The sequence below is a fragment of the Paroedura picta genome, chromosome 3 (assembly GCF_049243985.1).
Source record: "Paroedura picta isolate Pp20150507F chromosome 3, Ppicta_v3.0, whole genome shotgun sequence".
Taxonomy (NCBI): domain Eukaryota; kingdom Metazoa; phylum Chordata; class Lepidosauria; order Squamata; family Gekkonidae; genus Paroedura; species Paroedura picta.
The window spans coordinates 8,736,947-8,752,602 of record NC_135371.1 but is presented as its reverse complement, the minus strand read 5'-3'; the positions used below and the strand labels follow the sequence as shown (position 1 = coordinate 8,752,602).

General features: G+C 47.2%; 1 protein-coding gene across 2 annotated transcripts in view; it reads right to left on the bottom strand.

Annotated features, from left to right (window-relative positions):
• Positions 1-3,875: 3,875 nt before the first annotated feature.
• Positions 3,876-15,656, bottom strand: part of PPT2 (palmitoyl-protein thioesterase 2) — a 50,328-nt gene continuing 38,547 nt past the window's right edge. For both annotated transcript variants that reach the window (XM_077324518.1, XM_077324519.1), the window contains exons 4-9: positions 15,025-15,120; positions 14,052-14,159; positions 12,598-12,681; positions 12,310-12,394; positions 10,955-11,009; positions 3,876-10,266 (exon numbers count right to left, since the gene is read on the bottom strand). In XM_077324518.1, coding sequence (XP_077180633.1) covers positions 10,123-10,266; positions 10,955-11,009; positions 12,310-12,394; positions 12,598-12,681; positions 14,052-14,159; positions 15,025-15,120 — 572 coding nt within the window. In that variant the 3' untranslated portion in view covers positions 3,876-10,122. The remainder of the gene's footprint in view (positions 10,267-10,954; positions 11,010-12,309; positions 12,395-12,597; positions 12,682-14,051; positions 14,160-15,024; positions 15,121-15,656) is intronic.

Sequence of the window (15,656 nt, the reverse complement as noted above, 5' to 3'; positions counted from 1 at the left end):
GATGAGAGCTTTAAACCAGGAAAATTTCTGGTTAAAACAGTCCTTTTCTCCTAAATGAAGTGTGTGCATGCACACCTGGAATAAAAAATGCACACCTGGAATTTAAAAAATTGTGGGTCTTCAAGGGGCCACTGGACTCTAAATTAGTTCTGCTGCTTCAGACCAAAATCCCTTCCTGGATTTTCATCTACTTATCCTCAGGTGATAAAGGGAGATTAAGGGAATTTAAGGAAGTTATTTTCCTCCAAGGATGTCTGGATATACCTATGAGGAAAGGTTGGGGGAGCTTGGTCTGTTTAGCCTGGAGAGAAGACGACTGAGAGGGGATTTGATAACCATCTTCAAGTATTTAAAAGGCTGCCATATAGAGGATGGAGCAGAGTTGTTCTCTCTTGCCCCAGAGGGACGGACCAGAACCAATGGGATGAAATTAAAGCTAAAGAAATTGTGTCTAAACATCTGGAAGAAGTTCCTGACAATTAGAATGGTTTCTCAGTGGAACAGGCTTCCTCAGGAGGTGGTGGGTTCTCCATCTTTGGAAATTTTTTAAACAGAGGCTGGATAACCATCTGACGGAGAGGCTGATTCTGTGAAGGCTCAAGGGGGTGGCAGGTGACAGTGGATGAGCGATAGGGTTGTGAGTGTCCTGCACAGTACAGGGGGTTGGACTAGATGACTCAGGAGGTCCTTTCCAACTCTGTAATTTGATATAAAAATAGCTTTCTTTATCAAATTGCTTAAAAAAAAATAGCCCGTGTTGTGTAATTGTTAAGATCTGGGGGGGGGGGGGGGGCTGGATTCAAACACTGGGTAACCTTGGGCCAGTCACACTTTCAGGCCAGCCTGCCTCGCAGAGCTGTTGTGAGGATACTCTTGAGGAGGGGGGCAGTCAATCACTTTCAGTCCCCATTGGGGGAAAAAGGCAGGGTACAAATATCTAAATAAATACATTGGCACCCCTGACCAGAAGCTTAATGAGCATTCTGATTCTCCATCCATCTCTTTTGGAGCTGAAGTGGTAGTTAGGAGTATTTAGGCCCCTTTCAGAAGACTTTGTAATCCACTTTAGTAGCAGGTTGCGAATTGATTTTTGTGTGTGTGTGTGTCCGCTCTGGCACAAGCATTTTAGCAACCCACTGCTAATGGATTTCATTTGCCTGTTCCTACAAAGCTGCTGGCATCCCATTGGCAAAGTGGGGCTGAATTGTTTTCAAGGGAAAGGCTTGGAACCATTTTCACCTCTTCATTATGCTCCTGAATTGCCATTGAAAATTTAAAATGGCTTCCTGCATTGCTGCGTCTTCCCTGCCTTTTCCCACCACACTGTCTTCCTCACCCTTCTCCTCCCCCCTCCCAAAGTTCAATTTTGCAAATTCCGGGTGGGGGAGAAAGGATGAGAAAGATTGCAAAGGGGGAAAAGGCAGGGGGGAACAGTTCAGCATATTAAAGGTAAAGGTAAAGGTATCCCCTGTGCAAGCACCGAGTCATGTCTGATCCTTGGGGTGATGCCCTCTAGCGTTTTCATGGCAGACTCAATATGGGGTGGTTTGCCAGGCCTTCCCCAGTCATTACCATTTACCCCCCAGCAAGCTGGGTCCTCATTTTACCGACCTCGGAAGGATGGAAAGCTGAGTCAACCTTGAGCCGGCTGCTGGGATTGAACTCCCAGCCTCATGGGCAAAGCTTTCAGACAGCTGCCTTACCAATCTGCACCACAAGAGGCTCTTTCAGCATATTAGTGAAGAATTATTTATTTCTTTTGTATGGCCGGTGTCATGTAGCCAGGTGATTCAAGGATTATCAAGGGACGTTTGAAACGGTCATAGCACTTCAGAGGCAGTGCATTAATGGGAACCCGGTCCCTGTATCACTTTACTTAGGATCGGGGCAACAGCAGATAACATCCGCTTTAACGGTAATGTGAAAGAGGCCTTGGATTAGGATCAGGAGACTCAGATTCGAATCCCCACTCTGACATGGAAGCACACTGGGTGACCTTGAACCAATCACATACTCTCAACCCTCACAGGGTTGTTGTGCGGAGGATAAAGTGGAGATGGAGACAATGATATTGTAAGCCACTTAGGGATCCCCCAACTAAGAAAGAAAGAAGCATGGTACAAATGTCTAACTCAGTAGGAGCTAAGAGGCTGAGTTGTACTCTCTGGGACTCAAATCTTGTTCTCTGGGTCTCTCTCAGGAAGTTTTAAGGCGAGTTGCTCCTCTCCGTCTCATATGAAATAAGGAAGCTGCTATGTCTTATAAGGCTGTTATTGAGGAGTTTTGGGCTAGCTGGTGGACCTCCTGACATCACCTGGGTTTTGGCCCCTGCGTAACACAGCATGTTGGACTGGATGGGCCACTGGCCCAAACCAATATGGCTTCTCTTATGTCCTCACTACAAAAAACTGGCCTCCATCTTTTTGAGAGTAAAAACTGAAATAAATCTGCAGTTGATCCAAGCAGGAGTAGTTTGGTCAGGTTATGAGGGACTAAAACAGGACATGCCATTTTAGATTTCAATAAGAGGAATAGTCTTCTGTAGCATTCCCTTGCTTTAAAAGGTTGCCTGCAGGGGGGGAAAAAACCTAACAATAGGAAAGGGATTGCGCCAAAGCCCTTCGCCCTACTTTCAGGGAGGGTTTTTGTTGTTGTTTTAAAAGTGAGGTAATATTCACAAATGGCGCCTGCCACCTCTTTCTGCTGCATGTGCAGATGAGGCTTACGATAACAATGTGTGACGCAAATTACATTGTGTGTCGCAAATTTCATTGTGCGCTTGAGAGCTCGACAGTATTATTTCAATATTCACAAGAATGGCAGTTGCCCACACCTGCCCCTCACGGAGATTCATGAGTAGACTGGAAAAGCAACTTAACGTGGAAATGGCAGAAAGGGTAACAGGACAGACACATTTCTATTGTCTCCTTACCAACTGGATGGGAAAGTTGTCTTGGGCAGCTTGAGGTAAATTCTGAGGTAAAATTGGTGATGGCTCAACAGCGCCACCTAGTGGTTACGAGTAGCCACTGAAGAACATGAGAGAAGCCATGTTGGATCAGGCCAATGACCTATCCAACATGCTTTGCCACACAGTGCCCAAAATTCAGGTGTCATCAGGAGGGCCACAGTGGGGCCAGAACTCCAGAAGTCCTCCCACTGTGCTCCCCCTCACAACACCATGAATACAGAGCATCACTGCCCCAGACATAGTGTACTATATACCTTGTGGCTAATAGATTCAAGTGGGTAGCCGTGTTGGTCTGAAGCAACACAACACAACAAATTCAGAGTCCAGGGGCACCTTTAAGACCAACAAAGATTTATTCAAGGCGTGAGCTTTCGAGTGCAAGCACTCTTCCTCAGTCTGATTTTGTTTTCTTGTGGCTAACAGCAGCTGATGAACCTCTGTTCCAGGTGTTTATTCAGTCCCCTCTATGCTTGCAACCACCATAAACTTCTTGGCAGTGAATTCCACTTAAGAATTATTCTTTGGGTGAAGGACTTGCTTTATGTGTTCATTGAGTGCCCAATTTCACTGAGGCATTCCTGAGAGGTAGTCACATTGGATTGTAGCAGAATCTCAGTGTACAGTTACCAACTCCAGGGTGGGAAATTCCTGGAGATTTGGGGCTGGAGCCTGGGGTTTAAAACCGTAAAGTGTAACACCAAAGACTCCACCCTCCAAAGCAGCCATTTCCTCCAGGGAAGGATGCAAAAAGAAACATTAGTATTTATATTTATAACCCACCACTCCCATCATAGTGGTTCGTGGCAGGTAACTACGATCCCTCATAAAACCCCATTAAACCATTAAAGCCCATCTTGATGGCTGTTATTATTATATTATAATAAAAAAATCACAGAAAAACATCTTTGGGGAACAAATTGCTTTTATTCTTATAAATCCAGAGACACTTCAGGTGGCAGGGATGTGAGCCCCGGTTAAACAATGGACGTCTCTTAACTTTTGGCCTCAAAATAAAGCTCTCTAACCCATTCATTAACGTTGCGCCTGTCTGAGCTGGATACAAAATTGAAGGAAAGATGCTTGGAGGAGCACTCAGACAACCCTCTACAACAAGGCCATCCTTTTTTCCAGGTAGAACAGGTAAAAATGAAACAGAAAGGTTTATATATAGTGTTTAAAACCATAAATATACAAAACAGCATCTGCTTTGGCTAGCAAGGGAGGTGCTCACAACTCACAACCCCAGTCTTCCATGTTAATGTTCAGCCGTAACCCCCAATTGAGCTCACTCCCAGGAAAGAACAAAGGCAGACATAACAAAAACAGAGTTAAGAGGTGCATGGGGAGCACTGCTTTCCTCAGGTGCATGGGGAGCACTGCTTTCCAGCTCAGTGGCATGAAGCAACATATCGGCATCAGTCAGATCCTACTCCCTCTTGCTTAATATTTAAAAGCACCATGAGGACATTAAAGCATTTCTTCGTTTACCTCCTATTTCGACTACCCATTATGAAAGGTAAAGACACGTAAAACAAACAACTGGCTCTCAGAATCCGTTTTTTTAAAAAATGATGTCACAGGAACTAGACAATCAGTGCTGAACACAGCTGGCTTCTGAATCCAAACTCCCTGCTGCCTTTACAGTTCAACCTCGAAGAGGAAAGTTACATTAGGACAGAACGCATTAAGCCGGCAAGGGCATTTCCAAAACAGCTCTGCCGCTCCTGAAAGGTTGCATTCCCCTTCCCTTCAAGATGTGCACGTCCTTGCAAATGTTGGCTACACTGACCCAAACTGAACAACAACAACAACAACAACAACGAGTTGGCACACTCATGTGAACAACGTAATCTATCAAACCTTTGCTGGTTGATAAAACGGGAAATAAACGCATGCATGCACAAACACACAGAGGTTGACTATGTGTTGAAGGGACACCGACTTCAACAGACGCTATTCACAGGAAATGTGCTTTCAGAACCCAGGCTGTGGGAAAGAACATCCTCAGGGAAAGCTCTCCCACTTCATAAACCTTTCACAGCTGCTCCCATTCATTTTGCACTCCTGGGACCACCCATTCCACTTTAGAGTTAAACAGGGGGAAGTACCGACTACATATTTTTTGTGCTACAGCAGCGGTTCTCAACCTTCCTGATGCCGCGGCCCTTTAATACAATTCCTCATGTTGTGGTGACCCTCAACCGTAAAATTATGCAAGGGTTCTTTCACAGAAATTAAACCAAAACTGACCATTGGTGTGAACATCCATTGTGCATAAATCGGATTTTTCCTGGGGGTTTCTCAGTTCAGTTCTGCTTCTTGCCCCACCATGCCAAACTGGCTCTTTTCCGCTGCTCCAGAGAGACAAATGCTCTATTTTGATCAACCCCGCAAGGCTGTTGTGTGGATGGCGCCCCCCCCCCCAGCCAAGCTGCTTGCCCTGCCGCGAACCCCTGTGAAAGGGCCGTTCAACCCCCAAAGGGGTCCCGACCCCAGGTTGAGAACCACTGTGCTACAGTAAAAGCACCTGCTTGTAAAAAGCCAAGTACCAAGGCAGATTAATTTGAAGACAAGTCCCCGAAAGTTCAAGTAGACAAGAGTTAAGAGTGTCTGATCACAGAACTCCCAATCTCTTAAAAGCAGCAGTGCTCCCCCAACATCAGCAGCAGGGAGGGATAACCTCCTTTCAATTCTTCATTGCCCTGACTTGGATAGCTCAAGCAACCGTGATCCCATCAAATCTCGGAAGTTAAGCAGGGGATGGGAGGCCTCCAAGAATACGGATGAGGTTACTCCAAAGAACAGTAGGTGGCAAGCCACCTCCGAATGCCCCTTGCCTGGCTGCCAGACAATCCTCGGAGCTCCTGGCCACACAACGCACTTGCCATACAATAAATAAATAATAATACTCATTCACAAAGTTCTCAATGACACCCACAGTCCATTCTGTTCAGCCGCGAGGAGAAAAACAAGCCGAACCATTGCATCCGGACTGCCAGCAAAAGGCCTGTCCGTACCTTGGCAGCATTCTGAACACTCAAAGGCTATCAGCACCTTGATTTCGCCAAGCATCTCGTCAGAGCCCGGTTGGAGAAATAGTTTCATTGAGCCAAGAGCTGGTTGCCAGATGGGCAGTGGAGTCCTGGATCCACATGGGAGGAGTGATCCAATTGCTTCGCCAGGCATCTGGGACAGCAGCTCCTTTGCGCTGTTCCAATGCTTGTGAACGCAAGTTGGGGCCGCCATGATCAGATGGCTGCTCTGTCGTGACCTGGCCACACAAAGTGGACCACGTCTGGCTACCCTCAGAGCTGCGCTGAGTGTTTTCCGTAACTCGGCATAGGGATGAAATTCTGTGAAGGCACAAAGGGGTGGCAGGTTACAGTAGATGAGCGATAGGGTTGTGAGTGTCCTGCATAGTGCAGGGGGTTGGACTAGATGACCCATGAGGTCCCTTCCAACTCCATCAGTCTATGAGTCTATGATTCTAGGGTGAGAATCTAGTGCACGTTGAGTGCACGTTGAGTCAAGCCACTTCCGACGACCCCATGAATGAATGGCCTCCCAAACGCAGACATTTCGGAGGTCCTTATCTCACAGGGTCAGGCTTTTAACCCTCGTGAACGTGATGCTAGGTTTGGACATGCGTGACTGTTAGAGGACGAAATTTCAGACAACATCTGCTGACCCTGGGACAAGATCTGAGTGAGTTCTAGAACTCCTTCATCCTCCATGTTTGGAATAAATTGTGCAAAGAAAGGAAGAAAAGTTCGGCTTATTTGCTCAGTTTGAATAACAGGCGCAGGGCTCAGAACTCTAGGTACAGAAATGGCCACTTTGCAAATAAAAGAATTCGCACAGCAGTCATTCACAATACAGTAATTCCCAAGGGCAGGCTGGTGTACCACTGAAGAATTGCTAGTGTGCTACAAACAAACCAACAAACCAACCAACCAAAAAAAAAGGCAGAAGAGGAGCAGCAGAAAAAAATGGCCTCCCTCATGCCACTCTAGGCATGTCCCCAGTTTCTATGGTCTTTACCATAGAGATTAGGGGAAATTCCTAGGGTTTAGGGAGGATGGGATGTCACTAGAAGTGACATCCCATCCTCCCTAAACTCCACTGTTCCCCCTACCCCCAATCTCTCAGCATTTTCCTAGGCAGCTTTGGGAACACCTGTCTCCCCACTCCATGTGCACCTTGAGCCAGAGATTAGGTGCCTCCTCTCATCAAGAAAGTTTGCACTTTTTACCACCCATCTCCTAATGGAATGGCGACTCTTAAATGACATGAGAGACAGTAAAGGGGTGGACCTAGGAAAGCGATTAGGACTGCTTCCTGCTCCATTAAGATTTAAGGTCTACATCGCCTCATCCTGAGTTGTGTTTTTGGGTTACTTTGATGCGCATGAGAAAGTTCACATACAACCTTGGACACGCCTACCCCATTCCTCCACAATAGCATCATACAGATAATAAAACCCACTCTGTATACTGTGGCTCCTTATCAGCCGCTATCCTTTATTTCAACGAACTCTTCCTTTTGTTCCTATTTGTTTTTAAAATATTGAGTTGATTCGGACAACTGTTTTGATGTGAGGCATGATCCAGCAGATATCTTCCTGGGCTGACCACTTTAGCACAGTGATTGGTCATTAGAATTTTCACCTCCTTTGGCTAATCCCTTAGATCACGGGCCATAGGGCAGATTTCAAGTCATGTGCTTTCCCCCGAGGGAATGATGGGACCTGTAGTTCTGGAAAGGATGGCTAGGGACCACCCACTGAAAATACTCAGCACTCTCAAACTGTAATTCCCAGGAGGCTTGTGGGTAGGCACGAGTCGTAACCTCCAGGGTTATAAAATAAATACAGATGTGCCCTTTAGGGCATTCTTTAAATTAACAAAATGACATACATTGCTGAAGAAGGAATCCTAAACCAAAAAACACGAGCCCCTCCACCACGCTGCAATTCTAAGCAGAATCGGGCTCCCCCTAATTTTTAAAATGGCATTCCCCACAGCTGCTGTGTGGCTATGCGGAAAGCGAATCAGGCTCAGAGAACCCGGGTGGGGGTGGGGGTGGGGGAGAGCGTGCAGTTTGACTTAGGGGACCCCATGCCCGAGTTGGGCAAAACTTGGAGATTTTGGGGGTGAAGGCTGACGATAGCAGGGTTGGGTAAGAAGAGGGACTTCAATGGAAAGCAGAAGAGCTAGTTTTTATTACTTCACTTTTCACTATTTGAAGGAGTCCCAAAGCGGCTTACAAACCCCCTTTCCTTTCCTCTCCCCACAACAGACGCCCTATTTTGGCAATGGGGCTGAGAGTGTGAGAACAGCCCTTAGAGAACTGTGACTATCCCAAGGTCACCCAGCTGGCTGCATGTGGAGGAGCGGGGAATCCAATCCGCTTCTTCAGATTAGAATTCCCCACTCTTTAACCACTGTAGCACGCTGGTTCTCAATAGGGTATAACGACACGGAGTCCATCTTCCAAAGTGGCCATTTTCTCCAGATGAACTGATCTGTCACCAGAAAAACAGCCATAACCCCAGAGATCTTTAGCCATCACCTGGAGGTTGGCATTCCCAAGTCAGTCCCCCGTTTCTCACATTTGACATAGAAGAAGAAGAAGAAGAGTTGGTTCTTATATGCCGCTTTTCCCTACCCGAAGGAGGCTCAAAGCAGCTTACAGTCGCCTTCCCATTCCTCCCCACAACAGACACCCTGTGGGGTGGGTGAGGCTGAGAGAGCCCTGATATCACTGCTCAGTCAGAACAGTTTTATCAGTGCCGTGGCGAGCCCGAGGTCACCCAGCTGGCTGCATTTGGGGGAGTGCAGAATCGAACCTGGCATGCCAGATTAGAAGTCCGCACTCCTAACCACTACACCAAACATAGAGAAAGGGCAAGGCCTGGGAGCATAAACAAGGAGCTGATGGTCAGATCAACATGCCGCATAAAGAGGGACCATGGGCCCACTGCCACATCACTCGCCATGTGATCACCAAACATGAAATACATCCCACTCTTGGATTTTGCCGCCTCACTTCTCTGTAGTGCACACAACATGTCTACGTTTTCTTCATCTGCAGGAATCAAGATTCCAACTACAAAAGATTATCCCGAATCTCCCCAAGCTGGGCTTCCCATGCAACCGCTTGGAATCCCCAAGATTCCCTTTCCCCTGACTCCATTTTGAAGTTAACACCTGAGTCCTATTGCTTAGGTTGTTTATGGTACCTGGATGAAAGGTTATTATTAATACTGTTCAAAAGCATGAAGCTCTAAAGTTTCCCCTTCAACGTCGAAGGGCTCCCCCTAGAGGAAGTCCCTCAAATCAGCAGCTGTCCCTTAAAAGTAGACTGAGGGATTTGTTTTTTTTGAAACAAGTGGAACTGGCTATTAAATTTCTTGGTGTAAATCGATTTTCTTCCATTGTCCTGAGATTCTGAACATGTGCTTCTAGAAGAGGGGAGGAGAAGGAGAAAAAAAAAGTAATTCCCCCCTTCCCCCCCAGTCAATCCGCTAAACTCTTGTTGCTAAAGTCAAAAGGGATTTTGAGGGGACGGGGAGACGACATGATTTGAACAATTTGAAAAACTCTCTCTGAGTTAGTGGTAAAGTTTTCAGGGCCCCAAATTTCAACGGGAGGGGGGTAGGTGGAAGGAAAGGAATTTCTACAGCTTCCGTATACATTTCTGTCCGTCTGGAAACAAAAAATATGGTTTCTGCCTTGGATCGACATTTAAATAGATATCAAATCCCTTCTTAGTGTCTCTGCCAAATTCCAGCTTCTTAAGAAAGCAAAAAAGTCCGAGGGATATTACACCCTGCGGAATAGTTCCTTTTCTGCAGTTCTCTGCGAATCAATCCCAACCGTAGCGCGGAGAGCTCCAACCTGACAAAAGAGCAGGAAAGAGCCGTGCCCCGTGTCCCCTACAATGCAGCGCTTCTGGAACCTACCAAAGAGCTGCCAGCCCCAAATTCCAACGGAAAAGCTTCTTCCGCTATGAAGGAAACTGATCGACCATCCCAGAAAAGCGACAGGGAACAAAGAGGGACGTTTCTCTGCGGGAGGAGAAGTACCAAGGCGAGGTAAGAATGTCACACAATTCCCCGGAGGGCTCTCTCTTCTCTGGGGGCCCGTCAGCTACGTCAGCCACGGGGAGATGCATTTGTCGTAGACGGTGCGGTTGGAGTGCCAATACGTGTGGGAGACGCCGGGCATTGTGTAGAACGCAATGTCGCCGCGGGCATCCAGGGTCTTCAGACCAAAGGTGTCCTCGAGGTAGACCTGGAAGAGCAAGTGAAGTTGCCTTAATGGGCCGTGGAGAGTGGTGCTTCACCAATTCATAGGATCATAGAGTTGGAAGGGACCTCCGGGGTCATCAAGTCCAATCCCCTGCAGCAGGGGTAGTCAACCTGTGGTCCTCCAGATGTCCATGGACTACAATTCCCATGAGCAAATGCTGGCAGGAGCACATGGGAATTGTAGTCCATGAACATCTAGAGGACCACAGGTTGACTACCCCTGCCCTGCAGAATGCAGGAAATTCACAACTACCTGACCACCACGATGACCCCCTACTTCATGCCCAGATGATACCCCCCCCCAAAAAAAAACAGAATCGCTGGCCAGTATTAAGGTCTGCCCCTCACAGGTGACTGGGGTTCTGTCTGTTCACAGAATCAGCATTTCAGCCAGGTGGCTATCTTGTTGTTGTTGTTAGGTGCAAAGTCGTGTCTGACCCATCGTGACCCCATGGACAATGATCCTCCAGGACTTCCTGTCCTCAACCGTTCCTCGAAGTCCATTTAAGTTTGCAGATGGCTATCTAGCCTCTACTTAAAAAATTCCAAAGAACTCCTTCCAAACACCCCCCCCTCCCCTTCCTCATCTTCTTAGTCGACTGAATGAACCGAAGTCCCCTTCGTGCCCCATCCCCTTGTTCCAAGGGACCGGGGACCCCTGCCTCACTCACCAATTGAGACGTCATTTCCAACACGGTCTCATTGTTATCATAGAAGGCAAACATGCTGTAAAGAAAAAGAACAGAATCCCATTATAAAGCGGAGCTGGAGATCCTACGCCTTAGCTGGGTGCGTGCCGCTTGGAGAGAGGAGGGCAAAGAACGAGAGGGATAGATGAAGAAGGAGAAGAAGGAGAGTTGGTTCTTGTATGCCGCTTTTCCCTACCCGAAGGAGGCTCAAAGCGGCTTACAGTCGCCTTCCCTTTACTCTCCCCACAACAGACACCCTATGATAGAAGTGAGGCTGAGAGAGCCCTGATATTACTGAAGAAGAAGAAGAAGAAGAAGAAGAAGAAGAAGAAGAAGAAGAAGAAGAGTTGGTTCTTATATGCCGCTTTTCCCTACCCGAACGGGGCTCAAAGCGGCTTACAGTCGCCTTCCCATTCCTCTCCCCACAACAGACACCCTGTGGGGTGGGTGAGGCTGAGAGAGCCCTGATATCACTGCCCGGTCAGAACAGTTTTATCAGTGCCGTGGCGAGCCCAAGGTCACCCAGCTGGTTGCATGTGGGGGAGCGCAGAATCGAACCCGGCATGCCAGATTAGAAGTCCGCACTCCTAACCACTGCACCAAACTGGCTCTCCACTACACCAAACTGGATGGGTTTAGCCTCGTAAAAGGTAGACCCATGGAAGAGGGGGCCAACTTGTTCACTGCAGCTTTACAGGCACGGACTAGGAGCAATGGATTCAAATGACGGGAAAGGAGGTTCCCCTTAAATGTTAGAAAGCATTTGCTGACGGGTGAGGCCTGTTCGTAGATGAAATAGGCTGCCTCGGAGGGGGGTGGAATATAAACATAATAATTAATAAATGAAATAAATACTGGTGGAAAATCTCCATTTTGCAGGCCTTCTGGAATTGTCTAAAATCCTGAAAGGCCCTAATCTCTTCAAGGCAGAGTGTTCCACCAGGCCAGGGCCAAAAAAGCCCTAGTTGAGCATGCTTAGTGCCCAGCTTAGAATTTTTAATAGCAAAGAAGTTAATAGATTCAGCAGATGTGCAAAAAACATTAGGCAGGTAGATGCTAATCTAATGGGGTTTATTTTAATCCTCCCCCATAGTAGGGACTCCCTCGGATCAGGATGCAGACCGACAGGGGCTGAACTGAGACTGCATTATATATAAAGCTTTTATATAATGAAGCCAATCAAAGGTCTGTCTCAGAGAGGTTGCTTTAAAAGTGCATTTCTGGCTGCTGCCACCCCAACCTACAAGCCTAGGACAGTTTGCCTCTGGCCTCCAAGTCCAAACCTCCATCTCCTCATTGGAGGTGGGATTTTCTCCTTCCCACTTCCCAAACCTCACCTGGACTGCCACGGCATGATGACACCGTCGTCCGGACCCCCGATCAAAACCAGCTTCCGGATCCGCAGAAGGTTCTTCTTCCAAGCTGCGCAGAGGGAAAGGCACAGATCTTAAGCTGAGGACCATCTGACCCTCGGTAGTTGGCGGCTGTGCAGACTCAAGCTGGTGCAAGCACTCAAGGACTTGCAGCAAGCAAGCAAGCCAGCGGGGTTTGCCTGCCAAATACAGCCACCCTACCAATCCCTTTTGTGTCACGGGGGCCGGTGGGGCTGTCTGAGGGATTCTTACCTGTAGCGTTGGGATTCAGCTTTTCATCGTTGAGCAAGGCCAGGAAATTGCTGTTGTTGAGGTAAAGATCTCGATGATGCGGATCTGGAAATACAGAAGCCGGAGAGCGGGGGCCGAACAATATTTGTATTTATTATTATTTTGGGGATTTGTTGGCTGCCCCTGTCGGCGAACTGGCTTGCGGCGGCTTATGTATAATAGAAAACACAACATTCTAAAATAATAAAACCCCAGTTTAAAAACCCCAACCCCTAGTAGCGAAAGGCAGCGACGATTTAGCTAAACAATTACCTCTCTTGGAAGGCCTCAAAGACCTTGTGCTGTGATTGAATAAGGGGAGGATCCCAGAAGATGGAATATCATTTAAAAATGAAAGGAGGGAGAGGGGAGGAGGGACCCAGAGATCTGCAAGCCCCAACCAAAGGCTTGGCGGAAGAGTTCCGCCTTGCAGGCCCAGCAGAACCGCAATAGTTCCAACAGGGCCCTCAGCTTGTCTGGGAGCTCATTCCACCAGGATCAAAAAAGCCCTGGCCCAGGTCGAGGCCAGGTGTACTTCACGAGGGGGTCAGGGATCACCTGCAGAACAAAGGGCTCTGCGGGGGGTGCAGGGGAATAAGCAGTCCGTCAGGTACGTGGGGCCCAGACCACGGAGGGCCTTAAAAGTCAGGACCAGAACGTTGAACTTGATCCGGAACACCAAGTGTACATTCGTACTAACGCCTCCACTGACCAGACACTTTTGGCATCGCTGCCTTAATCAATGGGCATGAACCCAAACCAAAAGGAAATCTGAAGGCTAAATCAATTTTCTAAAATATTTATTCATTTGCTTCTTCTTTGTTATGATTTCACCATTTTAATCGACAGAGTCCCACGAGTTCTGTTTTTTTATTTTCCATTTCTTAAATGTGGTCAGCCATCCAAACGGAATCCCAGGCATTCTGCCTGTTTTCTTGCACCTTTGTCAATGATTGTTAATCTTAATATTCAATTTTATTGGATATCACATAGGCTCGTAGATTCCTGCCTGTAAGCAGTGGGGGGTGTACCATAAACTGGCCATCAATGGCCAGGCACAAATAAATAAAGCAGCATACCTAAAATACAGGAACCTACCAAGGGAGTGTTAAAGTTACTGGTGTTGAAATACTGTTCTAGTTCTAGTTGGTATGTTGGTATGTTGGTATGTTATTGTTGTTATATTGTTATTGAGATAGATACTGTTCTTTGTAAATGTTCCAAAATGTTCTATGTAAACCGCCGAGAGCCGTAAGGAAGGGCGGTATAAAATTCTAAATAAATAAATAAATAAATAAGCAAACAAACCTTTCCAGGGCAATCAAGAAACCACAGGGTTTCACGAAACCCTGGTTATGAAAGCCTGCTCTAGACGCATGAAGCTATCTGAACCAAGGAATGTGAGAAAATTCAGTGATAAGGCACATGGCTCTCACCGTTCCAGTAGTTACAGATAGAGAAATCCTGGCCCAGCTGCGTGTAGCACAAGCGATACAGATTGGATTTCATGTGTTGGGGGAAAAGCCACTTCAGGTACTTGGTATCTGTATGGAAAGCAGAAACGCAGTGTGAGAGAGGGCATTACCCAACACCGTTGCCATTTCCCACAACTGCCCCAGCCCTGGATCCCCCCTAGTCTGATATGTCTCCCTTCTGATTCATGGTTTGACTCCATTCTAGGATAGCTCATCCACAAAGAGAAACTGGGTAACCCTCTGAGATGCTGCAATTCCAAGGGAGTCCTGCCTTGATCATATAATCCAGGGGTAGTCAAATTGCGGCCCTCCAGATGTCCAAGGACTACAATTCCCATGAGCCCCTGCCAGCATTCGCAGTTTGACTACCCCTGATTTAGACTACTGTAACCCACCACGAGCCACTTGGGAGTGGTGGGTAATAAATTGAAATAATAATAATGAACCTAGACTTGCTGACTTGATGCACCCAACTACATTCTCTGCCACCAAGCCTCAGTACTGCACTAACAACAAATGTGGCAGGCAACAAAATGCTCAGTGTGCGATGACACAAGGGAACACAGCAGCATTTTAAGGCCCTCAAGAGCCTGCAAGAAGCTCTGGGCCAGCCTCATCCAATCTTTCCCCTAAAGGTAAAGGAAAAAGTATCCCCTGTGCAAGCACCGAGTCATGTCTGACCCTTGGGGTGACGCCCTCTAGCGTTTTCATGGCAGACTCAATACGGGGTGGTTTGCCAGTGCCTTCCCCAGTCATGACCGTTTACCCCCCAGCAAGCTGGGTACTCATTTTACCGACCTCGGAAGGATGGAAGGCTGAGTCAACCTTGAGCCAGCTGCTGGGATTGAACTCCCAGCCGCATGGGCAGAGCTTTCAGACTGCATGTCTGCTGCTTTACCATTCTGCGCCACAAGAGGCTCTTTCCCCTACTTACCCCCATATTGCCCCATCTGTGGAGAAGAGAGAGAGATGAAGGTATCCACATTGTGATCAGGCATCGTGGAGAGGATAGCGCGGCAGATCAGTCCTCCTGCAGGGACAGAGAAGGGCCAGGAGGGGGAAGTCACATACAAGAGCAGAGACCTCTCAGCTTTCAACAATAATTTTAGCTTCTTGCCATTTTTACTTTATTTTTTTAATCAGTATTTTTATTTTAAGGAAAAGATAGAAATACAAAAGAGACACAAAAGAAAAAGGGATTATATATAGAAGAGTTATATATACCCCGCTTTTCACTACCCCAAAGAGCTGACAATCACCTTCCCTTCCTCTCCCCATAACAGACACCCTGCGAGGGAGGTAGGGCTGAGAGTTCAGACAGGAGTGCTCTCTGAGAACAGCTCTAACAGGACTGTGACTAGCTCAAGGTCACCTGACTGCCTTCATGTGGAGGAGTGGGAAATCCAACTCAGCTCTCCAGATTAAAGGCTTCTGTTCTGACCACTACACCAAGCTGGTTCTCTATACCAAGCTTTACTATAAATCATAGTATTCAAAAATTGCTATATGTTATATAGAATAAGCAAAAAAGCAAAAGCTTTCTCTTCAACGTCCTCATCATGATCT